The sequence below is a fragment of the Silurus aristotelis genome (assembly GCF_946808225.1).
Source record: "Silurus aristotelis genome assembly, chromosome: 14".
NCBI lineage: Eukaryota > Metazoa > Chordata > Actinopteri > Siluriformes > Siluridae > Silurus > Silurus aristotelis.
Genome location: NC_139587.1, coordinates 5,188,215 through 5,215,443, shown reverse-complemented (window position 1 = coordinate 5,215,443; position 27,229 = coordinate 5,188,215). Strand labels below are relative to the sequence as shown.

At 37.9% G+C, this 27,229-nt stretch overlaps 3 protein-coding genes across 3 annotated transcripts in view; 2 read left to right on the top strand and 1 right to left on the bottom strand.

Annotated features, from left to right (window-relative positions):
* On the top strand, window positions 1-4,912 carry aldob (aldolase b, fructose-bisphosphate). The gene is made up of 9 exons (XM_083561508.1): window positions 1-158; window positions 1,238-1,350; window positions 2,157-2,368; window positions 3,236-3,290; window positions 3,419-3,579; window positions 3,677-3,760; window positions 3,953-4,127; window positions 4,218-4,417; window positions 4,596-4,912. Exons 2-9 carry the CDS (start codon window positions 1,239-1,241, stop codon window positions 4,689-4,691), a joined length of 1,095 nt encoding a protein of 364 aa, XP_083417634.1. The 5' UTR covers window positions 1-158; window position 1,238; the 3' UTR covers window positions 4,692-4,912.
* On the bottom strand, window positions 3,658-17,198 carry maea (macrophage erythroblast attacher, E3 ubiquitin ligase). Its single transcript, XM_083561507.1, has 10 exons — window positions 17,063-17,198; window positions 13,587-13,772; window positions 12,907-13,110; window positions 12,705-12,827; window positions 12,528-12,604; window positions 12,324-12,432; window positions 11,462-11,595; window positions 9,600-9,795; window positions 3,893-7,566; window positions 3,658-3,844 (listed from the first exon to the last, which is right to left on the bottom strand). The coding sequence occupies exons 1-9, from the start codon at window positions 17,195-17,197 to the stop codon at window positions 7,471-7,473; spliced, it is 1,260 nt and encodes a 419-aa protein (XP_083417633.1). The 5' UTR covers window position 17,198; the 3' UTR covers window positions 3,658-3,844; window positions 3,893-7,470.
* Window positions 17,199-20,629: 3,431 nt separating this feature from the next.
* ctbp1 (C-terminal binding protein 1) overlaps window positions 20,630-27,229 on the top strand; it is a 25,556-nt gene continuing 18,956 nt past the window's right edge. The window contains exon 1 of the mRNA XM_083561506.1: window positions 20,630-20,753. Within this exon, the coding sequence (XP_083417632.1) occupies window positions 20,747-20,753 (7 nt within the window). The 5' untranslated portion in view covers window positions 20,630-20,746. The remainder of the gene's footprint in view (window positions 20,754-27,229) is intronic.

Here is a 27,229-nt window from a genome sequence, read left to right as displayed (position 1 = left end):
CACACAGTAAACTCCCACCCAGAGGAACCAACCTCCATCTTAGACCGAAATAAATAGTGCTGCGTTCATTTGCTCCTTGCAGACTGCAAAACAGCCCAAGCAACAAACCAAGTGTCTGTTTCATCGCTCATCACCGGCGGTACAAAGAAATCCAGCAAGTAAGTATGTTTCTCTACTTTTACAGTGCTTTTGCGTTTAAGATAATTAACTATAAAGTTTGGAAGCGTATGGATATATAGTTGCTAGGAGTTTTGTTGATGTAGAAAAAATAACTCAAATGCACTGGAGTGAGAAAGTAACTTCCTTATTTTGTTCATTTATATTTTTGGAAACAGGAATTCATTAAAAAAAATAAAATAAAATGTATGCGTTTATTTATACTATAACATACCATACCATACCACAAAAAACATTTGGTGAAAGGTGCACGACTTATAGATTTCAATAACGTTGAATGGAGGCGGATGTGTACAAAGAGTTGTGCAACTGTAGAAAAAAATTCTCCAGGTAAAGCAATAAAGTGATACATATTGCTCAGTCTTGTTAAATTATATTTCTGAAAATTGAAAACTCGATTTCAGCGTTACAGTTGTATGCATTTGTTAATACTAACAAGTCGTAAACATGTTATGTCGTACACATTCTGCAACACGTTGAGTCATGAACTGTAATGAACTGAAACATTTATAATGAGCATTGTTTGAGTTTTGTAGAAAATCTGGAAAATCTTCATGCAAAGTTCTACAAATTAAGCGACAAATGTTACCTTGATTAGTATTTCTGAAAAGTACAGTGTAAGAATTGTAAGAACCATAAGCCAAAATGATTTTCTGAACTCTGCATGAACTGGCAAAACAAGTTGTTTCAACTAAGCAGGATTTTCAGCATTGCCAAAAGGTAAAACTGGAATGATGGAGTAATTCCTGCCTTGCATAGTTCAATGTTTGCTTCGACTTGGAACAAATCACCAAATCTCAGAGTACACATAGTCACACAGTTTTGCAATCCTGTCTCGAACTGACCACAGATCAGTTTGGATGGTTTGACTCAAAGATACAATCAGCTCTCTGGACTGGAGATCAGACAGGACAAATATTAACTAAATGTGCAAGAGGGCACAGCGTTTCCAAATCACAAGGAAAACAAATTTGCACTCAATTAGATGTACTGCTTAATATGTAAACCATTTTCATCTTCTGATCAGTTTTTTATTTCTTTTCTTTATTTTTTTTTTCAGGATGACCCACCAGTTTCCATCCCTTTCACCAGACCAGAAGAAGGAGCTGGCGACTATCGCCCAGCGTATTGTGGCTCCTGGAAAGGGTATCCTGGCTGCAGATGAGTCCACAGGTGAATTCATGTGTTATCTTAGTTAATGATTAGCTAATCATTCTTAGCTAATCATTGTTGCATGGTGTTGCAACGATGTCTACAGCACTAGTTGCTGGGCTTGCAAAAAAAATAGGCCTGAATATGAGAAAACTAGCCAGAAATAAACTTTGTTACATTTGCATTGCACACATTTGGAGATAAAGGTATCACATGATATACTTGTACATATTTCAAGACTGCTGCAAAGTTGATTACATTTCTTATATATTTAAATATGAGACCGTCTCGATTATTGTCTTATTGTAGAATTGGAAGCCAGGAATAACACACAATGGTGTGTCATTTTCACCATTAAGTTAATAATTTTTCAATTACAGCACTTTCTGGAGCATTTCATTCTTTATTTTTTCCTTCAATTTGTCAACACAAATAATGTATATTTGCAAAAGAGTGACACGTAATTGATAATTTTGTATCCATTCATAGTTTTATTTAAAAAGTTAGTTCCCGCTATCACTCGCATTGTAACTGGTATAATGTTGTATACTTTCCAGCTTCTGCCATTATTATTAATTTTTTAAACCTGGGAAGAATCCTCTTAATTTATTCATTACTGAGAAATTACTTTTTGCCTGTTAGAATTGTCGCAGCTTTACCTGAGACTGCGAGTGATAATGGAAAGTCCTTCGAAAATAAATGTCACCTTAAATAATGTTTACGACTTTTTACTACAGAAGCAATAAAGTATTAGAATGAGGACATGAATATGTCTAATCATTACACATTGAACAAAAATGTCAACAAGTCTGTCATTCCTGATTTAGGCACCATGGCAAAGCGTCTGCAAAAGATCAACGTGGAGAACACGGAGGAGAACCGCCGCTTCTTCCGAGACCTCCTGTTCTCCGTTGATCCTGCCATTTCGCAAAGCATCGGAGGAGTCATTTTCTTCCATGAGACACTGTATCAGAAATCAGACAAGGGCGTCCTTTTTCCACAGGTCATCAAGGAGAAGGGAATTGTGGTTGGCATTAAGGTAAAATTGCTGTATAGGCATTATATTACACATTCTTTTCTTCACTTTGCATATATTCTGTTTAAATTCTCAAGTCAGACTATTTTGAAGTCATTCATTCACTCAGCTTGTTGCCTGGACATAAAGATAAAGTGCACGTAGGGCGATCAAATGTAGGGATTGCGTAAAATGTCAGGCAAGCTCTTTTTACGACCAAGGTCTAAAGCAATGCTGTCAACTAGTACACTGCAATCCAGATGCAGACCTGGCAAAGTTTATCAGCTGATCAAACGAAACACTTGTGAAGCATTGTATCAGAATTGATTACTGTAGGAAAACAGGAACAATTGCAGCTTCATTAGCAGATTCTGTGTTGCTTATTGTCACGGCATGTATTAGAATTTTTAATTATTGTAATATTTTTTTCATAGACATGCTAATATGATTAGTGCTAATAATTGTTATAGTGCAATTATTATTATTTTTTAAATTGAAACACAGAATGTTTTCTAATTATGACTAGGTTAAGAAGTAGTGTAATACTGTAATTTCTGCTTCCACTCAGTTCATAGTCTGTGGTGTCGAAAGTGAAAACGTAAAGCGCGTAAATGATTTTAAACATAAGTGAACTGCTCAAAGGAAACTGAACAGCAACAACGTTCACGCTAGTTGCTTATTCTGACCTTTAGAAACAGGAAATGTAACTGATGTAACCTTTGTAAATGACATCACGAGGCACAATGTAACCGAAGGTCTCTTTACCACAAGTTAGACCAGTTTTACACACCAGACAGACACATACACAATCACGTAGAAAATCATCTTCACATATAAACAGTGTCCACAAATGAGACCATCATGTATTAATTGTGTATCTTTTGTTGCTAGGTTGACAAAGGCACAGCAGGGCTGAATGGAACAGATGGCGAGACAACCACACAAGGTAAGTCTAGCATGATGGTTCTTCACTGTTATTAGAGAAACATTCAGCACTTCATGATCTGATCCTGTCACTTAGGTCTTTGAGCATTTGTCAGCTCTTGAATAGTCATTCACCCCTGTGTCTTCTAGGGCTGGATGGCCTGGGGGAGCGCTGTGCTCAGTACAAGAAGGATGGGTGTGACTTTGCTAAGTGGCGCTGTGTGCTGAAGATCTCAGACGGCTGCCCTTCCGCTCTGGCTATTGCTGAAAACGCCAATGTACTAGCCAGATACGCCAGTATCTGCCAACAGGTACCCAGTTCTCCCACCTCTACACAAACTGCCTTTGTTCATTGTGCATAAATTTGAGGCTTAAGGCATTGCAAGTGGTTTTCTTTTTTTTCTATAGAATGGCTTGGTGCCTATTGTTGAGCCTGAGATTCTCCCAGATGGTGATCACGACCTCCAGCGATGCCAATATGTCACAGAGAAGGTGAGGTTCCTCAGAGATTAAAATGAACTGAAAAATAATCAAAAATCAAAGCATAATTTTTGTGTTGGCTTCAATGTTAAGTCCCTGCTGCAGAAACAGATGGGAGTGGGATCTGATCCAACTTCTATAAACATTAGCCTAACTCTCAAATCCAACACACATACTAACACTCATTCGTGTCTCTTGGATTAGGTCCTCGCTGCTGTCTACAAAGCTCTGTCTGACCACCATGTTTATCTGGAGGGTACTCTGCTCAAACCTAACATGGTCACAGCAGGACACTCCTGCCCCAAGAAGTACACCCCACAAGAGGTTGCCATGGCAACCGTGAGTGCCCTCAGACGCACCGTGCCCGCCGCTGTTCCAGGTGATTTGGACCACGTTTGGACGGCTTAATAAGGAAATAAGATTTTCTCCTTGTAACCTGTATTTACTGGGATTTCTTTTGTTCTTCTAGGCATCTGCTTCCTTTCAGGAGGTCAGAGTGAGGAGGAAGCTTCACTCAATCTCAATGCCATCAACCAGACTCCACTGCACAGGCCCTGGAAGTTGACTTTCTCCTACGGACGTGCTCTCCAGGCCTCAGCGCTGGCAGCATGGAAGGGTAAAACAGCAAACAAGAAGGCTGCACAGGAGGCTTTCGTTACTCGTGCTAAGGTAGGCACTGAAATAGAATTTTCTTTTTAAAGAGGGGAGCCAATTGGTTTTAGTTGGTATTGTTTATAAAGCAGGAATTTGATTCATATCTAAAACATACAGTGGAAATATTATTTATAAAGCAGCAGCTGTAGATCTGCCAAGTGAACATCATGGTTCTCCTGTTCACCCCCCACAGATTAACGGTCTGGCATCTAAAGGCGAGTACAAACCAACAGGCCAGGCTGACACAGCTGCCATGCAGTCCCTCTACACTGCCAGCTACGTCTACTAGACCAAACATGCTACCAAACAGCAATCTTTCCTTGACCACACAAAACTGTGAATACAAAATTGACCAAAGACTGTCATGTTAACTTGATTTATAACCATATATATTTTGCATGCCTGGAATACTGATCTCCAAACTCATGACAAAATCAGCAAATGTTTTTTATAGATTATAAAGTTGAAAGATCTTTCTATAGTAAATAAATAAAAAGGAACATGCACTGATGGTTTGTTTTTCAGTCTTATTTTGTGTATGTGTTGAGTCTGAGACATCATTTATGGTTTTTATATAATAAGTTCCTGTGCTTGTTGATACAATGTAATATATGTAGGGCTTCTGAAATTGCTGTAAGATAAAGAAAACGTGGAGCAGCTATGTATGAGGATCAATAAAAACTTTGCCATATGCAATTCCATAAGAAGCCCAATTTTGCAGGTGATCACCAGCAATTTTGAGGCGTTTTCTAAAAAACAATCACTAAAAAGAGTGAAGCATGGGGGTGGATGCAACACCATTCCTGGCGTGGAAGGAAGATACACCTTAAAGTAACACCTTAAAAACTCAACACATCGATTCTAAGTATACCTTTATAGTACCTGAGACAAAACAAAACCTGAGTTGAGAAATTTATGCTTGAAAGAATTTAGTTGTATGTAATCTTTAGTCAAAGTTAAAATTGTGGTATTAAATAATAAAAACTAAGTGTTCTCATTCCTATTATACTATAGTAAATACTATTCAAATGAACAATATGTATATATAATATGCACAATATACATATTTTTTATTATTATTAACGATAGAATTATATTTAATGCCTAAGAACTCTGAAAGGATGTTTTTTGGTTAATATTCATGCAGTCATTGACAGTCACAGTATTTATTCAAATAATTTTTTATTTGACTAAACATGAACAACCCAACTACTCTATGAGTACACACATGCAAGAGCAGTATCTAAGTAGCCTTTCTACACTTACAATAAAATAGCACATTTGAAAGCAGCTTGCCAAATATAAAGGAAAAAAGGACAGTGTGCTTAAAAAATAGGTGCTCATAAACGACCTAACTGCTACCTGACTGGGAAAACTGGAACGGTGTTGATTCTAAAATAGAAAATGTGTGCTTGTAAAACAACACAAAACTATTTAGTGCTTCGTCTGAAAAACAAAAACAAAAAATCCCGATGATTATCTGAAGCATATTTAAAAAAAAGAGAAAGAAAATCACATGACAAAGTGGTTAAGACCTTATCAATCCCGAACCTATGTAGCCCTTACCATTAAGACCTAACACAAAATAGGAAGACAGTCTATTTTTCAAAAATGTGAAGTAACAATTGATGGTCTTGTGAGGTATGGAGACACAGTGAGTCAGGCTTTATGGTATAGCATGTACGATGTCAATCTAACCTGAGATTCAGACACTACAGGCTGTTTTGGTGAATGAATGCAGAGGTGCGCATCAAGAATGGGATCGATGTGAGATCCGTGTGAAATCCACGAGATTCCTTTGGGTATCCCAAAAAAAAAAAAAAAAAAAAAAAAAAAAAAAGTTGATCATGGGAGGAAACAGATGTCACATTAACTATACTGGACGTTTGTTCCTTCTGTTTTATTACTTAATTCTTGAGGGTAAATAAATACAAATCACTTCACCGGAATACATCGTGGCACTACTACGGAACTGACCAGGCTTGATCTTCCTACTACAGCAGGAAAGTGCGGCATTAAAAAATAGAAAAAAGAAAATTGTGCACACCTCAGAATGAATTCATTCTTCTTTAATCGAAAACCACCACTAACTCTGACATTAGATCATGGATATTTTGTATGATAAATCAGATTTCCTCACAGAATGTCCTCACAATCTCTGACTTTAGTCACATTAAAATCCTGCTACACTTGTAGTTGTTGCTCATGGACACAAGTAGTATTGTAATGATGGACCTTTAAAAAACACGGCATGTGATGTAAAGTTTAGTCTACTAACAACCCTTCACAAATAGCTACCAACGAACTGCAATGTCTTTCTACACCTAGTTACATCAACTGAGAATTATGTGTGAAGTTTTTCCACTGACGCTACTACACTTTCTATAAGGTAACTGCAACGGCAGTAAGTACAAGTGTGTGTGTGTGTGTGTCTGTGTGTGTGTGTGTCTGAGAGAGAGAGAGAGAGAGAGAGAGAGAGAGAGAGAGAGAGAGAGAGAGAGAGAGAGAGAGAGAGAGAGAGAGAGAGAGAGAGAGAGAGAGAGAGAGAGAGAGAGAGACATGTGCTGGTATTAACCAACCATATGTGGTAAAAAACAAAAAAAGATCTTACAGGTGCTCAGGCAAGATATTAGAAAGTGGACCATGTTATGCTTTAAACACTTCGGTCGGAAAAAAAGGGCACCACTGATTAAAATAATCGGTCATTTTAAGCACACTAAAAAGGCAGAAGCTCTCAGACATATAATGTGGAGCCATGTCCTTTTGACATCACACAACTTTCAAAAAGCCAGTGAAGGAAAATGGCAAAATATCAACCTTTTTTGAAATGATGTATTGTTCTACACTGTTTTCACCATTTAGCTGTATAGTTAAAAACCTCAAATAGATGAGAAACCTTTCTCTGAAAAGGTTTGGCAGAGGCCAAGTGAAGTCAGTCTCATGGAACGGGCTGAGGAACAGAGGCCTTTAGACTATAGGTTTTGTCGTTTTGGGATTCATCGACTCCAGGGTGGTTTTACAAAAAAAAAAAAAAATTCAAAATCTTGAACTAGGCTCTGGAGGTCTCATCACATGATGTAAACCTTCTCAGCCTGGGAGAAGCTGAAGACTTCTTTGGTTCTGGGGCACACCACCTTGTCGTCTTGGCGAATAGACAAAAGAGACTGTAGAGGGAATAAAAAATAAATAAATACTATATAAATACATACCATTTTATACATCAAGCAAACTGAAACTTATATAGTTATGAGATGATATAAAAGCGGATTCTCATTATTATATATTATATTATATATTGAGGTATATCCTTGAAAAAAAAAAACATTTTTGCCTCTACACATTACAAATTCATTGGTAAATGAATCAATCAATTAAAACAATCAATGTAGACATGCTCTTTTGATTCGAGTGGTAATACAAAAATATTTATTAACTATTTAGGAATTATAGCCATTTTTTTCCTTGGTGAGGGAAAAACCACTTCAGAACCAACAGCCAACTAAAAACACACTGAAGGAAATGGGTGCATCAACAAGGTCTGCAATCAAAAGTCTCATGAATGTAAATTCAAACTGAGTTATAGCCCAGCAATGATGTTACATTCTTTGGAAAGATAAAACCAAAATTGTATTGTAGCAACATGGTATTAAAAGAATAGTATGGTGATGGAAAGGAAGGGCTCATGATCCCAAGAATGCAACACCCTTTTGTCAAATATGGCATTGTTGTAGCATAAATGCCTATTAGTGGTCTTGGCCATCGGTGTTTACTGATGTTGTGATTGCTTTTCACTTACTGCAGACAAAAAGACTCACATACAAGCAACAACTTAAAACAGCTACAGTAAAAGCTATTCAATAGAGCAAAGCATTTCAATAAAGTCAAACTTAACATTTGGTTGCCATTTATGTCTTCCAGACGTAAGAAATTGCATTTGTATTGGAAATAATGTACCGTATTTTCCGGACTATAAGCCGATACTTTTTTCCCAACAACGAAGCGACTAATATATGGATTTTTCCTGGGTTTTTCCCGGTTTCACAATCTTCAAGCCAAAAAACTGAGCCCCATAACATTAAACCAATGAAATTGCCGAATGGGTTCAGGTGAACCAATTAAATTCTATATATTAAATCAGATGCGCTCCCACTGAATCGGGCCGAACCACATCATAAATATGGATGAGGTTTGACATGCCACTCACTCGGACTGTCTACAGGAAATGCGAATCATTCGTCACACTGAAAACAACCGGGAATAACAAAAAAACACACTTCACCTGTGTTCTGAGCTGCACGGCATCGGGAGAAAAGCTTCACCGATGGTGATTTTTAAACGCACAACGATGCCAAAAGAAAAACTCTCGAGAGAAATAGTTGTGAAAGGAAGGAGGAAGACAGTGAACAATGACTTTCTTGGTAGGCTACTGTTTAGATACAAGTCCTGTAACAGACACTGTCTTTCGTTAAAGCCTGTGTAAAGTTCATTAGTTTCAGTGTAGACACCTGCGGCTTATAGACAGGTGCGGCTTATTTATGTTCAAAATTTAAATCTTTGTCAAATTTAGTGGGTGCGGCTTATATTTGGGTTCGCTTTATAGTCCGGAAATTACGGTATATGTAATTGTAATTTGTAGGTTTAAGATGCATTTCCTAAACGATTAAAGCAATATTTTTGTTATAACCAGGATATTATAGCTAAAAGCCTACATTTCAATCTGCTTCTAATCCATTACAAATAAAATACAATTGTGTAACTGTCCAAAGATTTATGGACACACCTGTATATACACACACATATAAAAGCCATTACGAGTCACAGGAACAGCTACAATATGCCTCTGAAACTGCACTGGAGCAATAAACATTCAGTAAACCCTGCAAATGGGGGGCATGCTAGAAGAAGCAATTATATCCTTAGACTCTAAAGGATATAATTGCTCTATTCTAGAATCAGATATAAATATATGTGGTAATACAAGATTTGATAGCCTGACTGATTATTATTCGTGTCTGAGAATAATGATAATCAGTCAGACTATCAAATCTTGCATTACATTTCGGTAATGTTTTCCTCTTAGAGCAGGGGGAAAGTGGACCCAAACCATGTCATAAAAATAAAACCAGACAAAACAGAGAAAGAACCCAACCGACATAGAAAGCTGTACAAGGCTGTCACATAACACTTCTATACTTACATTATAGCCATAAACATAGCCATTAGGCAGCATCATGGGTGGGTTGTTCTCGTTCATGACCTCTCCAGAGATTTTACACACCAGACGGGAGTTTGCGCAGTGGGCCATAGGGAGAGGCTGAGCCAGCTTGTTTAGGGACTTGCTGCAAACAGGACAGTCTGGGTTTTTAGAGGTACCATCCTCTTTGTAACACTGTCTGTGAGCCAAGAGTCAAGGGCATTAACTTATATTCATCAGATTACCAGTGTGTCATATATGTTAAGAACAGTACTGAGACACCTGACTTTCTCAGCCATATGAGGTTCTTTCCCAAACTGTCAACCGAGAGGAGGCACACGATTGTAAAGGATGGCTTTGATTGCAGTAGCATTCAATTCTCTTCAATTGATTTAGGAAACCCAAACCTATTCCAGCATTACCGTGCCCCTGAGCACAATGCCAGTTCCAAGATGATATGCTTTATATTGGTTGGAGTGGAAGGTCTTGAGTGGGCTGCTATAGTGCGCTGACCTAAACCCTATTGAACACCTTTGGGATAAATTGCAATCCAACTGCATCCAAGGTCTCCTTACCCTACATGAGTAGCTGAGCTTCCTAACACCCTTGTGGCTGAATTAACACAAATTCCACAAATATACAATAAAACCTTGTGGAACATCTTCCCATTGAGTAAAGGTTATTACAACAGCAAATTGGGACTATAATGTGGAATGCGATGTTCAAAAAAACATATAGCAATCTAATAGTCAGGTGTCCACAAAATATAATTACATATAATTGAACAGTATAGAATTTTATGGTAGGTTTAATTTAACAGAAAGAGAAATATTTTTTTAAAAAATATTAAATGAATTTGTATTTGATAGTGTGAAAGAAGTATTAGATCCCCTACCAACCAGCAGGAATTCTGACCACCACACACCCAAATTAGTCCTGTCCCTTTAAGAAAGAAATCCTAATATCAACTCATTATGTGTATAAAAGTCACCCATTACATCCCAGCCTTGTGCAGGTCTACAATCTGATGCCTGACGTCCTTTGACACCTCTGAATGGAAGAGGTTGATTCTGTAACAGGTGTCTTTTATACACATAATGAGTTGAAATCAGGAGTTTTTACCCGAAAGGAACAGGATTAATTAGGGTTTGTGAGAGTAAGAATTTGGTTCGGGATCAAATACTTATTTCACTCCGTCAAATACAAAATCATTTATAACCTTTCTTTAATTTTTTTATGGATTATTTTTTTTATATTCTGCCTCTCTCTGTTAAAAATAAACCTACCACAAAAATATAGACAGTTCATTTCTTTGTAAGGGGGTAAATATACAAAATCAGCAGGGGATTAAATGATTATTTCTCCCACTGTACATATGTATGTCCTTGACACATACTATATACATGCATACTTTAACACTTTCCAAATTTTTTTTTTCTATTAAAAAAAAAATCAATTTATAAAAAAAAATAAATAAGATAAAAAACCCTCGACAGAGCTGTAGTACGATTTATCTTGAATTTGTAATTCAGTGTACCAGTGTAGATTTATTTATTGATAGACTCAAAGCACTTTACAAGGGTGTCTGCTAAATGTCGCAAATGTAAACGTAAACATACAAGTGTGTTGCAGACTATTTCTTGCAGAAAGAGTTAATACCTTAAATACCACTGAATGGTATTAAACCAAATAATGACTTATTTCGAAAACCTAACACTGTAAATGAGTCATTGCCACAAATTGCATTTGATTCAAGGACATGCAAACAGTTGCCTCATACTAAGAATGTGTTAACAGTAACTCCAAATGCTATTAGGAAAATGTGGTGTGTTGGAAGTAATCAAGCTCGAAGCTGTTGAGGATACGGGGTTTTGATGGCAGACAGCCCTGCCTGCAGAGTGATGGTGAACACAGAGTTGTTCCCCAGCTGGTGTAATCTGTAATTGTCGTATCTGAATTGTTGGATCAGCATTTTCCAGCGGCCTGGATCCAGAAGGTCCTGTGTGAGACAACAAGCTGTCTGTAAATCATTTCATGGTTTCCAGCCCCAACATCTGACACTGCTCATAGGTTTTTTAGGAAATCGTTTTCCTGGGCTTTTCCGAACTTGACTAGGCTTTTACGATCTATAATTGTAAGGATTTCTCAGTGTACAGTGAATGTTTCAAACTGCAGTTCAGTTTAACCTAAATTAACTGGCACCAACATTAACCATCATCCTTCCTTCCAATATAATCATTTGAGCCCATACAAATGTTTGCTCCAAGATCTTGACCAAGTCTTCTTTGTAAGAGAGATTTACTATCTCGCTGTGATGCTCATTTATAAGGATTCGATAGACTACATTACAGGAATCTAAATATTCATGAGTATGTGTGATGTCACTTGAGCATATAATACAATGTGCATCCTAAGTAACCAGCATTACGCTTTTCAAAGAATATACTGAATTACGGTTGAATTGTTTAATTGAAATGAAGTTGTTGCGCTTAATCGCTTTTTATAGTAACAGCTAATTCAGATTTCTATGAATGACACCGAGGTCTAATAATAAATTAAATGCAAATGAGATGTAAATCATAATTTATTTAGGGGAGCCCCTAGTCACGTTAAATCATTGGCGTATAAAACATACAAAACACTTCTACACTGCTTTATCTCAGGCTAAACCCTAGGTTAATTGCTTATTAAAAAAATACTAATAAAAGGTCTGTCCAGAAAGCTCACCTTGTATGGGGAAATGTGAGTGTCAGAAGGAAATGCCAGCATGCCCATCACCTGCCGAACCTCATCCAGCTGCCCTCCTTCTGCTTGGCTAAAGTGTTTACGTGCATGTCTACAACACACACAGGTCAATTTTACAAACAATATCTACACAAAAGGTTTAACTTGAACGTAATTGCTTTTGATTACAGAAGGTAGTCACCGTACCGTACTGCATCCATGCGTTTGTTCTGTCGAATGAGCTCGATAAATTCTTGGATCCTTAAACTGAACTCCAGACAGCTCTGAGGAGAAACAAAAAATTATGTTCAGTAACCAAAGCTTTCTTTAAAAAAATAAAAAAAAATAAAAAAAAAATCGGGTCTGCTAAATAGACCGCGTTACCTTCATTTTCCTCAGGCGAGACTTGTTGTCATGGCACCAGGCCAAGCAGGTAGCTGTCTCCTGCCTTTCAAGAGATTCCTCCACTTCCTTTGCAGTGAGGAACATCTCAATGTTGACCAAATCCTGGCAAATATGTAAATATGTAGAGATCAATTCAATCAGTGTTAAAAACTTGAACATTTTGATGATGACAGAGGCACACCTCGATCCCACTTTGTTTGGCGAGCTTGACGGCGGTGTTGTAGTAGCCGCAGCGCAGCAGGTGCTCCACCATCATGCGGTCCATGCGCTTCCTCTTCCACACACTGACGTTAGACGGCTGGTCACTGCTGTGCTCCTTCAGGTGCTCGATACGCCGTTTACAGAGCTTAGCGCTCTCATCTTCAGCCTGGATTGATTCTGCCGCCTTCAAGAGATGTTACAATGAGTGGTAGACGTCTGGAGTTATAGTTGGTAGGTCCAATGACCAGAAACCAGAAAACCAGGAATTGGGATGCTGATGCCAGGTAAAACATAATACCTTTGCTCATCTGTACTAGAGTTGAAACTAATGATTATTTTTGATAATCAATTAATTAAATTCACCACAATTCTATTTATAATGATTTAGAATTTACATTCAATTGGCTAAACATTTTCAAAAGCACCATCAAATATCATTTAAATCACAAAGTCAAAAGGAACATTGTAAAATGATATTGTAAAGATCCTGACCATTCCTGAACATTATTCGAGTCTAGCAATGTTTTGTACTAGAATTTAAATAAACCTTGCAAACTAAGTTAAATGAACAGAGTTATATCACTACTCCTTTCGCTGCTAATATAAACAAAAAAGTGAAGCGTAATTGTCAAGCTATTAAATGCTTAGGATTAATGATACCTTCCGTTTGAGTGCACTTAATTTCTCCACCACACCATCCAGCAGAGAGACCACAGAGTCCACCACAGGGAAGGAGCTGCTCAGGGTTTTCTCCAGTTCAGCTACCACCATGGTCACGTGGCTTGTCTCGCGGTCTATGTTCTTCTGTGCGGCACGGAATCGCTTGTTTAACGTCTCATAAGGAACCTGCAGGGGATAAAACTCGTTGAGGCGTTGGAAATCACCGGTGTCAGTTAAAAGGTTTAAAATAACCATTACAGATTAATTAGTGGAGCAATTTGTGTAATATTTTTCCATTTGGTCACACGGATTTCTACAGCAAAAATACAATAAATGGTTCAATTCAAGAGGTCACTCCAGATGAGTTTTATAGTCAATTATATAGTCTGTCACTGTTAGTAGGATGAGAACAAGGGGGGAAAAACTATTAGTTGGATGCCCCATTTATCAGAATTCTCTTTTTGTTTTATACCCAATTTAACATGTTGCTTTAACTTCATTATTGACAATATACAAAGCATTATGCACTAAACAGATCGCTAGTATAAGAGGCCTTGATGTAAAACGTATAAATGTCCCTTGTTTGAATGTTATCACTGAAATAATCAGCATTTTCCCTCTCAAACAATTTACAAACTCAATACCCAAAATTGTATATATATTATACATTTTTCGTCTATTAAATGTATGACTAGTGGTACAATAAATTACAAAACGGCTTTTGCGTCACAGATCGAATTATTTTTCAGATCAGCAAAAAAATGGCCAGGAGACAAATATAATTTGCTTTCCATGTATTACAAGAAAATTATAGCAAGGAAAAGCCCCCATACATGCGATTTAAATGATGCAGGATGCCCTTCAAGTTCTTCTGCTCCACTGCAAGCCATTGTTAATGACTGATTATGTCACTGTCCTGTTCACGTGAACACATGACTGCTCTGCGTAGTTACAAAATTACTTAAAAGGCAATATCGGCAGGAAAAAACTATTACGATTAAACCACAAGTTTCAAAATATAATTAATCCGTGGGTTACGTGCGTGAGTATGGTGAGTTGTGATCCATACTGATCGACGATGAACCGCAACCTGTTGCACCCCTGATTATTACTCATTGCTTTATCAAAGCATCTCAAGGCAGGCAATTTTCTAGAGCGCGATTTCACGTTCTTTTCCCTTTTAATCAATATTATATTCCATAAAACACCTGACCATCACACCATATGTGGTTCTTTCCAATCTTTTGCCATCAACTTGAAAGCACACAATTGCAAATTATTTTTTTGCATTCTGTAGCATTACATGTTCCTTTCTCTCGAACTTAGAGGCCCAAAGCTGTTCTGGCATGCATGAAGATATGGTTTAAAAAGGAAAGAAAGAACAGTGCTTTATACTTGTCACATGTACTTTACAGCACAGTGAAAGTCTTTCTTTACATATCCGAGTGATGTTCAGACCTGGGGTCAGCCATGATACAGCGCCCTTGGAGCACTGAGAGGGGCTTGCTCAGGGGCCACAAGGGTGTCAGCTTGTTTATATAGGGGCTTTAACCCGCAACCATCTGATCAGCATTTCTGTATACTTACACAATACTAATAAAAAGCATATTAATACAGTTTAATGTAGAAATAGGTATGTGCTAACTAGGTACTGGTGATACCCACACCAACCACTTTATTAGGAACACCTCTACACCTGCTCAATCATGCAATATCTAGCCAGCATAATAAGTTAATTAATGCCAAACACTATATGATCAATAACTTGTGACTTGAAGGTCAAATGTTTGTTGGTGCCAGAAAGGCTTGTCTGAGTATTTCAGAAAGGTACTTTTTTTTTGTCACATGTACATTTCAGGACATTATTTTTTCCGCATATTCCAGCAACGTTAGGAAGATGGGGTCAGAGTGCTGGGTCAGAAATTGATACAGCACCCCTGGAGCACAGAGGGTTAAAGGTCTTTCTCAAGGCTATAGTGATACTAGGAATTAAAACCCTAGACTTTGCGTTCAGTAACCCAGACCCTTAACCGCTGCCCTAATCGGCTGTCTATTGCTAGTGTAGCCCATCCATCCTAAACGTTCCGCACGCTGTGTATTTTCCGAGATGCTTTTCTGCTCACGATGGATTCAAAGAGTGCTCGTTTTGAGTTACTGTAACCTTCCTGTCAGCTCAAACCATACTGGCTGTCCTCCATCAAACCCCCACAGATGCACAACTCTATAGAGCAGAGCAAGCAAGCAAGAAAATCCCAGACCCCTTTCAGTTTCTGAAAAACTCAAAACAGACTGCAATTACAAAAACTAACTTGAGTGAATGTGCAGATCACGTGTTCATCCCAAAAAATAAAAATAAAAATGAATGCAAGTCCTTAATTCAAAGCTACATTATACGCACAAAGAATAAATCCAACGATATGACGTGCTGGGCGCCTCGAACAGAAAGCAGAAGCTGCAGCAACAGCAGCACAAATAAGCATTGAAATTCTGCATGCGTGCACAGGAGACGGAAATGAGACGCAAGTCAGACAGAGCTCGTTTATGCACAATGAATAGCCGATATTAGGCGTCTGATCTCAACATGCAGCTCTTTCCCGAGCATTACTGCATGCATGATGCTTGCTGTAGGAGGGAGAAGGAGGGGAGGGGAAGCAGTGGCGCAGAGAACAAAGGTGGCAAAGCAGCCATCACGTGTTTTTGCCATGATTATAACCAAGACACCTGAACGTCTCTCGGAACGACCCTGTGCGTATGATCGCATGCACAGAATTCCTGATCGGCAGCTACACGGATATGTATCACCGTGCATAAATACAGCCCGTGCATGTCTAACCAGTGCAGATTATTAGTGTCACCCTAACCAGGTATTAGATAAGAGATAACGTGCACTAGGTACAAGATGTCATTGCCTTGTCTCGATCACAAGCTAAGGGCAAAACAGCAGAATGGCAGGTTGCATTTGCGCCATGTTAGATATGAGCAATGTGGCCTGAGCCATTTTAGGAGCAATGCACCGTTTATTTCTTTCAGGAGAACGCCATTTATTTCAGCCTGCAGGGGAGGCTAGAACATGATCCGATGGGCATTAGAGCGTTTCTTATGACATCCAGGATTCCGATCTGATTTTACTAAACAAAGCACGCTAACGGAGCTGAGTTGCATTTACAGAAGACACTAGACAGTCGTTCCACTTTACTAATTAAAAACTCAATATAATCTCTAATGCCAGTTCTCCCCCTGGTGCGCCTCTCTCTCTCTCTCTCTCTCTCTCTCTCTCTCTCTCGCTCAGCTGAGTTGTTTTGCTAACTTGTTTAGCTTTAGCTTCCTGAACAAACCCGCACAGTTCTACATTGATTTCAAATCTCTTAACATCTGATTTAAACAACAACATTTACCACAAGGCAAGCCTATATCAGTTAATCATTACCCGATCCTTCCTACTGGGATTGTCCATTAAAAATTAAGAAATTACGAACCTTCAAAGTTGGATATTCTTGAACCTTAAGAGCCATAGAGAGTTGAGCAGCTGTTTCTTGTACCGCCATCTTGGTTTTGGAGAAAATGCTACGCATGCGCAGAGCATATTGGGGCGCTAGTGACAGCTTGTTCATTAGTCGCCTATACAGTGGATTTCACAGTCAATGGGTTCTCTACTGTCTCCCACTGATGATATAAGGTATTACAGCTTTGAAATGTTGGTCCTAAATGTTTGTCTACACAAACCGTAGAAAAGTTATATATGGTTATTTATTTATTTTCTTTTTCTTTTTTTAAATTTAGTTATCTGATTTTATTCACATTTTATTTTCTTAGTTTTTTTTTTTGTTTTTTTTTTAAATTGCTATTTAGTTTTCTGATTTGCTTTTTTTTTTGCACTTCTATAATATATGCCACTGTAATATATCCTGTATAGCCAAAATGTTGTAAATACCTGCCATTACACCTATATGTGTATCCTTTTCAAACAGTTACAAACAAAACATCTACAAATGTTCTTCACTAGCACAAAAAAAAAAAAACTACCCCAAACCTCCTCTCCATGACAATGCCCCATGTATAAAGTAAGTGCCATAAGGACATGGCTTGCCAAAATTGGAGTGGAAGAACTGCAGTGGCCTGAACAAAGAGTTGGCTTCAACTTTATTGAACACAACTGGATTGCCAGGCCTTTTTGCCCAATGCTTGTCCCCAACTTCAATAATGCTCATATGGTTGAATGGACACGGACATAACAAACGGAAAGGCAAAACAAGAACAGGGACTGTTATGACAAAACCGATGGTTTTGAAATGTAATGTTCAAAAATCATATATACTGTAGATGTGATGGCCCCTTAACTTTATACAAATCGATTATACAAAATATATCATTTGAAATCATGTCAAAACATTTTTTTTTTATTAAAGGAACCTTTTCAACAAAAATTAAATGTAATAAATAAATAAATATTTATTTCAGTGAAGATAAGAAATGTGTGTGTTCTTCTTTGAAAACGATATATGGATGGCCATAGGAGCCGTACTTTGATACCAGGTGTGAACGACTATGTGTTAGCTGATCTGATTATTTGAGGTGGATGATAATACCAGACATGAACATGAATGTGCACACAGACAATAAAGCATTCCAGACTTCAGAAAAAAAACTTGTTTTCTCAGACACGCAATACCCACGAGTCTATGGCTTAAACCTTTATATTTGCTCAATAGATAGATAGATAGATAGATAGATAGATAGATAGATAGATAGATAGATAGATAGATAGATAGAGAGAAAGAGAGAGAGAGAGAGAGAGAGAGAGAGAGAGAGAGAGGCGAGAGAGAGAGAGAGAGAGAGAGAGAGAGAGAGAGAGATACAACTTTATTGTCAATGCATAGTATAGGTGCACAGCAACGAAGTGCAGTTTAAAATCTACCAGAAGTGCAAATAGTAGCATTGTGCAAACTGACAAGGGTAGATAAATACAGATAAATATGAAGGCTCTGGCCTATGTAAAAATGTGCAGAAGCTGTAGAGCAAGTACACTAGGAACTAGTGTACTTGCTAGAAATATGGAATATATAAATGTACAATATAAGCATTTAGCAGATGCCCTTATCCAGAGCGACGTACAAAAGTGCTTTGAGTCTCTAGCAATGAATAAATCTACACTGGTACGCAAGATTAAAAACTTAATATAAATATAACTCTTGAATTCTACAAAGCAAATGTGGAAAGTGCTAATTTAACTGTAAAGGTTATAGACTGTGTATATACAGATGATATGTAGAAGAAAATCTAGGATATTTTATGAATTTACAATTATATACAGTTATAATTATCCAGAGATCAGAATCAGAAAATGTTTTATTGCCGGGTACAGCAAAGGGTTCAGCAAAGAGGATTTTGTCTTTGTGTCAGGTGCAAACATATACACAGATACGAAATGTGTACACAATTTTTAAATTGACTATAATAAATGTAATAAATACTGTATACATAAAGTGGCTTTGCAGGAGAAGTAGTGCAATTTAGAATGTAGAAGTGAAAGTGACTGTCCAAACATATATACAGACATGAAATATGTACACAATGTAGAATTAAATAAATATTGTATACAGAAAGTGGCTTTCCATGAAAAGTAGTGCAATTTATAATAGAAAGTGAAAGTGACTGTCTGTAAGTTTTTGGAGGGGGGGGGGTCATCTCGGGGTAAGTGGGGCACTGTTCAGCAGGCTGACTGCAGTGGGGAAGAAACTGTTTTTGTGGCGTGAGGTCCTGGTCCTAATGGACCGGAACCTCTTGCCAGAGGGGTTGGACTGAAAGAGTTTGTTTTCAGCATGAGAGGGGTCAGCTGCGATCTTGGCTGCACCTCTCTAGGTCCCAGAGGCCTACAGCTCCTGGAGGGATATGAGACTGCAGCCAATCAACTTCTCAGCAGAGTGGATGACACGCTGCAGCTTGGCCTTGTCCCTGGACAAGCAATGCATACTGTGATGAAGAATGTGAGGATAGAATTGATAATGGTAGTGTAGAAGTTCACCAACATCTTCGCAGAAACTTCTTCAGCTGGCCCAGGAAATACATCCTCTGCTGAGCCTTCTTGGTGAGGGAGCTGATGTTCTGCAGAACTGCATAATGATTACTGGCAGTCGAATCTTTACATATACAGCATTTGGTAGACACCATTATCCAGAGTGACTTACATTTAGCTTACTTGTACATCTATGCAGATATGGGATTAAGAGTCTTGCTCAGGTGCATAGGAGTGGTATCTTGTTGTCACTTGGATTAGAACTAATACCCATTAAATCCAAAATCCAATGCCTCAGCCATTAAGCTACCAAGTCCCCGTGGGCTACCATCCACCACCTCTATCAGAGTCCTAGAGATCACTAGTGTGATGGTAAGATGGAAAAAAGCAGGCCCTGAACCTGCTGGTTCTGGTGTTTATCTGTTAGTATCTATCATGTTGTATATGTCGTCTAGGTTATTCGTAAAAAACTGAAAGTCGAAAAACTTTTTGACTTTTTCACAGTCAACATGTTGATAAGGACTTCTCATGTACAATATGAAGTTTGTGTAGTCTACAACACAAATGCCATTTACAAGCAAGCAATGGGAAAGTTTTCCCCAACTACCTGTGATAGGAAATGTTTCTCAACTGTTTCACTGAGCTCATATAGAAGCTTTTCACTGACTCAGCCTTATACCAAGACTCATTTGAAACTTTAATCCTTGGCCAGCAAAAACAACTAATGTTAGCTTGGCCATTCCCTGTTCATCCCTTGTGAAACAACCATCCCCCCACACATCCACCTCCTTCCCTCTCTTCTCCCCCCTCCTTCTCCACCCATGTCCTCAGATTTCGTTTTCCTGTCCGAGCAAGTCACACTGACCCCTCCCTCAGTAGACATGAACGGCTCGATTCCAAACAACACCTTTCTCACTACATAGTGCACTAAACGTTCATTGCAGTGTATTGTCTCATAGTCTACCCTAGTAGAAAGACTAGGGGGCGTTTGGAACACCTACCAAGATTGGCGCGTTCCCAAAGGAAGCCCTTGTCTGATTGGTTGGTTTGCGTTCCCTCTGTTGTAATTGGGCAGTTTTTTTTCTGCAATGGATCCCCGAATCCCAGGCACGCCGAGGGACTGATTGCGGCTCCGAAAGCAGCCGATATGCAAGGTTTGTGATTGTTTTTGCCCCCCATTTCCCCCCTCCTACTTCCTGTGTGCTCTAGCCAGCTGGCTCATCATGTGCATTGACACAGGCTTTTCTTGTTTTCCCTACAGGCAGGGAGAGGCAGTGAGAAGTGACTGCTTTAGTGTCGGCCAGCTTTCTTAGCTAAACACATTGTATTTGATAGAAAGAAATGTCAAGCATTTGATTGGCTGCATAGAATGTCAATCATATTTATTATACGTGTAGACTCACATTAGATTGACTTGATTGTAACCAAAACCAGACTAATATAAGATGATTACAGATCTTCAGGGTTGTTATTGTGTAATCAAAAAATGTTTAATTAACCTCCTGATATTAAGCCCAGGGTTTCTAAAATGCTCTTGATATTAAACTGGGTGCTTCAGGGCTTTTATAACAATCCATTAGTATTACACCATGACACTGACACATCTAGAAATGCAAACATTTCAGTACAAATTCTGCCAAGCCTAGGAAAATGAAAACTTGTTTTCGATGACTTATCCAGTCCTAGTCGTGTGTTCGTCCAATTAAATGCTTTCCAAGATGTATAAGTCCTGCCACTTGGACCGGTTCGAATAGGGTCATTCCTTTTTTTTTTTTTTTTTTTTTTTTTTTTTAAAGTGGACTTGTGTTAATGAAGGACACGATGAGAAATCTTTTATGGTTGAAATCTGGCCCTTGTGAAATTTTTTTGTGGTGTTTAGTCTGGGGTGTGTGTGGTATTATTTCAGTTGTTATTGGCTGGGGTGTAAGTTAGTCAGGTATGTCAACATGTCTTTGCTCTGACTTCTTTTTTTGGAAAAGAAATACATCCGCATACAGCTGTGAAGTTCATGGCGATTTTAACAAAGAGGTCCTTTTGATGTTAAAGTTTTTGTCCTGATGATCGCGTAAATGATCTCTCTCTTAAGTTAGATATTTTGGAAGTTGCTTACAAAATCATATATAATCGAAGGATGTAAAATCTAAGCAGCTTCCTATGTTAATTCAAGCATAATGGACCTGCTTCAACAGGTTTGTGGTGGTAAGTTTTTCCTTGTCGGAGCTGTGAGGCCAGTAATAAGGTAGTAACCCAGACTCTGTCAGGGAATGGGAAGATTTTGGTATTAGCTCCTTAAAACTGCCCACACAAGCCCATTTTCTCACTCTCCATTTTTTAAGCAATGTTCATAGACATATAAAATAGAGAGCCAATGTAAAAACAAACAAGTTAGTAAACAAATCTATGTAACAAAATAGATGCATTTGAAGCTAAAATGCAATAGAAGTCACCCCCAAAAACGTCTGCTTGTTATCTAATAGCATATAGTATCTACAGCATGCATCTACCATACATTTTATATCCATTACTGCTTATTCCTGGGTTGTAAATACGGACTGTATGCCTGACTTAATATTGTCTATTGTAATGCAACAAGCATTGTATAGCTGTCATGATTGTTTCAATCAAGTCAAGCTATATTTAGTCACAATATATTTGGCAAGATCTCCAAACTCAAATATGTAAGCGTAAACTTAAACCTGCATGGTATTCTATTCTGGGTAAATCAACAAAGTGTGTGGAATGACGACTGAGTAATGCTCTAGAACAGTATTTGCCCAAGCATTACAGAAGTCATTTTGTTGTGTGTGTGTGTGTAGAGCAAGAAATCCTCAGAGTATACAACTACACAACAGGACCGGCTCAAATTCTGTTAGAGACAGTGTGGGAGTTTGTACAGCTGTGAAAACAGAGCACAACCCGAGTCTGTGTCTCTCAACAGCAAAAAAATAAAATAAATAAATCGTAATTGTAGCTAACAAGTACTTATTGTCAAAATTAATAAAAAGGATTTTGGTGTGAGGAGTATTCGTCTTATTGTTCCACTAAAACGGCAGATGGTTACATCAAAGTGGAAAAATGGTGTCTCATTCTTTTTTTTTCTCGGATGAATTACAATGAAGTAGACAATGTTAATGATGCAAATGAGCGACACACCTCGTTCAGAAATGTATCCACATTTCATGGAGAGCCTACAGCAATCTCAAGTAGGACATTGCCATGGTGCATATAGCATAAACCAGGCCAAACAAACAGCAGACCCGATTGACGTAGAGTCGTGGGTGAATATTCCTTTTAATTATTGTGAACCTATGGTCTCTTTCTGGTTTCACATTTAGTCACAAAAGGGTGAGAGCTTTAGCTTATGGAACATTCTCTAAAGGTCATGCTGAATTGGAGTCTTGTCAAAAGATACTGCAGTACCTCAAATCCAAGGCTAGTCTGTAAACTAAGGGGAAGGATCATTTCAGGAAATGGCAATCGTGGCTGTAGGGATAGGTTTACTGCGGTGGGGATCGTTTCAATAAAATAGGCTTTACTGTAATGGTGGACCACAGCGTCATTTTTAGCACAACTGCCTCATAACCACAGGCTCTGTATTTGTTACAAGCTGAGTTGAATAGGAGGCGTGTGGTCACACAGAATTTATTACAAGAGGGAGGGTTGAGTTTAACAATTCTCCACGCTGATGTGTGTGTGTGTGTGTGTGTGTGTGTGTGTGTGTGTATGTCAGCGAGGCAGCAGCCGTGCATGCCTCAGACAGTTTAATCTTTCTTTCACAGGGGCTTCTTCTCTCCCCACTCCGCCGTTTCTCTCATTTCATTCCACAATGGAATATTGTTTCTTTAAGCCATCCAGCTGCAGACAGCTCTCTTCCGCCACTGTCTTGCTTTCTTCCTATCAGTGGATTGATCAGAGGAGTGTGGGTGGAAAGTGTCACCAAATCATTATTCCGTTGCCATTTTCACAGTGGAAACAGACTGCGATTTATTTGCTTAATGCTTTGGTTTGTAACGAAATGCCGGTTTCAATGGTTTGCTAGTAAATCAATTGGGGATTTATATAATATGTCAATTAAATGAGTAAATTAGTCTAGTTATTACTAATTAAATCAGTAATTAGTAAAGTCTTTATCATTTTTATTTTAAATCGTTGTAAGAATAGACAAATAAAATAGGTCACTTATTTAAAGTATATATATATATATATATATATATATATATATATATATATATATATATATATATATATATATATATATATATATATAAGCTTAATGTTTTGGAGTTGTATTGAAGCAGGTAACGTTGGAGACTTATTTCAGCTGAAAGAAATACTGAACCAACATGACACCATTACTTTGGACTAAAGTTAATTGTTGACACTTCACCATACAACAAGACAATGAAGCATAAGTCCATGTTCTGTAAGCGTTATTTAAAGAGCTGAAGTGTTATCTATCATAGAATTGCCTGCCCAGTCACCAGATCTAAATAATATTGAACTGCTCTGGGATGAATGGGTTTGGAAGGTGTATTCTATACATATATAGTAGTGAAAAACACCTTGCATTGGCAGTTTTCCAGTTTGACAAGAGGCATGGCAAAATATTGCATCGTAATTCCTGCTTCTTTTTGTGAAAACTTTAATAAAACTATAAATAGCCTGAACATCTCTAACCTTTATTCTTTACAATTAAAATATTAATCTATGCTTAAGCATATTGTGATTTTTCATTATCTTTTTATACTTTAAAAATAATCAATTTATTTACAGATTTTCAAAGTTTTAATAGCATGTTTTTTTTTTTTTAAAGCAAAACCATACATTTGTTGTCATGGTTACAACCTATACGCTAGTTCATCACAAGACGGATTGTTTATGATTATTTGCATATCATATTGGTGATTGTTTTGTGTGCGCAAAAACGAATTATATGCAAAACAGGTCTAAGATTTATGACTTAAAAAGGACATTTGTGCCCATTTTGAAACAATTGAATCATTTGATAACATTTTATAACAGATAATAAATATGTAATGAATGTGTTTTAAATGTGGCATTGGGATGGACATATTTTCTTCCTCAGCTCTGTCTATGTATGGATTCGCTTTATTCAATAAGACAAAGAACAAATTCCTCGGAAACCTGCATACTCATTATCAAGTCAATACATGACAAAAACATGGTTTACACACCAGCCATTTGTTTTGTTAGACTGAGACGGCGTTATGGCTGTGGACATGGTGGGTCCCAGTCACAAATGAAAAGTAAAAAAAAATGATTAAGGGATCTTCTGCTTCAGTACAAACCTTCCTGGACACCAGCATATGCCTCATTCGCTCAGACGCCCAGATTGGTTTGTTAGCCAGGAAACTTAGCAGCTAGTCACTTTCTGAGGTAAATATAGCATCCCTTCATCACACCATTGACAGTTAGAGACTTGCTAAATAAGTGTGAGAAAAAGAGGAAGTCATCCAGATAAACAAAGTGTATTAGAAGAAAATATATTGTATTTAAAAAATTCTAAGTGTCACAATGAAAATTATGACAGTCACGTTTTATAATGTGAGCAGACCAAAAAAATAAAGGGCACAATACAATAAGTATTGGAACACAACCTTTTTTTGGCAAACACTACCAAAACTGATACCAACGATATATTAATTTTTCAATCATAAAAAGTTTAAATATTGCTGTTTTATCTCTTAATTATTTAATGCCTCCTCCTGTAGCTTGTAAATGGCCACAATCAATCAGGGAAATAAGATTTGATTGATCCTTTTTTGACCCCTTCTTTCAGTTTCATTTTTACAAGATTAATTATCAGAATCATCGTTGACAAAAAAGTAATATGAATCATTATGATCTGGGCGTGTCCACTCGATAGGATCGTGTGAACGGAAACATTGTTCAGTGTGAGCTTGAGATAATAAGAAAGTGATAAGGTTACCTCTGCATGTTAACATGTTTTAATGCTTAATTCCTAATGGTTCCACTATAACCGCATGTCACCATATTTGTAGCTGTAATGTGGGTTGTGTGTCATGTCATCCTCCTAAATAAGTAGGATTGTAGCAGTGATCATATATTGATGATGAGAAATATCTGACATTGCCAGTAATACATTAGGTGAATTACTAGTCTTTGGTCACCAAACCACCAAATGATCTGCTGGTGAACAGCCCATATTATGAGCTCTAAACCACCAATGTCACAAATCATTGATTTATATGTTGTGTACATTTTTCTGTCTGACAATAAAGTCAGACAGGAGAAGTGGAAGCTGTGATTGTGCCATGACACTCAAACTGTGTAAATGAAATCTTCAAGAAAATGATCAATTCGAAGCAAAGTTCACTGTGGTTCAAAATGAGGTTTCCAAAGTGTCTAATTTTAATAGTTTAAATAGTACCTTTGCATTAAATTCTCCAGAAGTCTGAGATGTTCCTAGCAAAACAAAACAGGTAAAAATGAAAATGCTACAATCATGACTTCCTCTCATTTTTCCTTATCTAATTTTTTTTAGATTGTTTTTTTTAAATTTTTTTTTAATTTTTTATTTTTTATCAATGCCATTTACAATATTCATTTTCGTTTCCTTGTGTTAAATTACCTTAAAACAATGTAATATAAGCTCAGAAATCTAGTATAATAATAGTAGAGAATATAAACTGTACACATGGTTTTTCCTGTTTATATTTAATATTTTTATATGCATCTTAATCACCATGATTATTCACTTAACATGCATGCCACATAATTGACTGACTACATAACTACATAAATAAGCAGGAGTTCCTGTTTAATGTAAAGAATACCTTCTTCTTCTTCTTTCAGCTTCTCCCATCAGTGGTCGCCACAGCGGATCATCCGTCTCCATACCCCCCCCCCCCCCCCCCCCCCGTCTTCTACATCTGCCTCTTTCAATACAACTACCTGCATGTCGTCCCTCACCACATTCATAAACCTTCTCCTTGGCCTTCCTCATTTCCTCCTACCTGGTGGCTCCATCCTCCATCCCATGTCCCTCCTCTACACATATCCAATCCATCTCAATCGCACCGAACGCACCTTTTCTCCAAAACGTCCTACATGCGCTGTCCCTCTAATAAACTCATTTCCAATCCTCTCCATCATCGTCACTCCCAACGAAAACCTCAACATCTGCAGCTCTGCTACCTTCAGCTCCACCTCCTGTCTTTTACTCAATGTCTCTAAATCATACAACATCTCAGGTCTCACCACAGTCCTATAAACTTTCCCTTTCACTCTCACAGATACTCTTCTATCACAAATCACTCCTGCTATCACTCTTCTTCACCCACTCCACCCTGCCTGCACTCTTTTCTTCACTTCTCTAACACACTCTCTATTACTTTGCACTGTTGACCCCAGGTACCTAAACCGTCTCCTCATCTTCCTGTAACCGCGCCACTCCACTGCCCTCTCTTTCATTCACACACATGTACTCTCTTACTCCTACTGACTTTCATTCCACTTCTCTCCAGCATGTACCTCCACCTCTCCAGGCTCTTCTCAACCTGCTCCCTACTCTCAACACAAATCACAATATAATCCGCAAACATCATAGTCCACGGAGACTCCTGTCTGACCTCGTCCGTCAACCTGT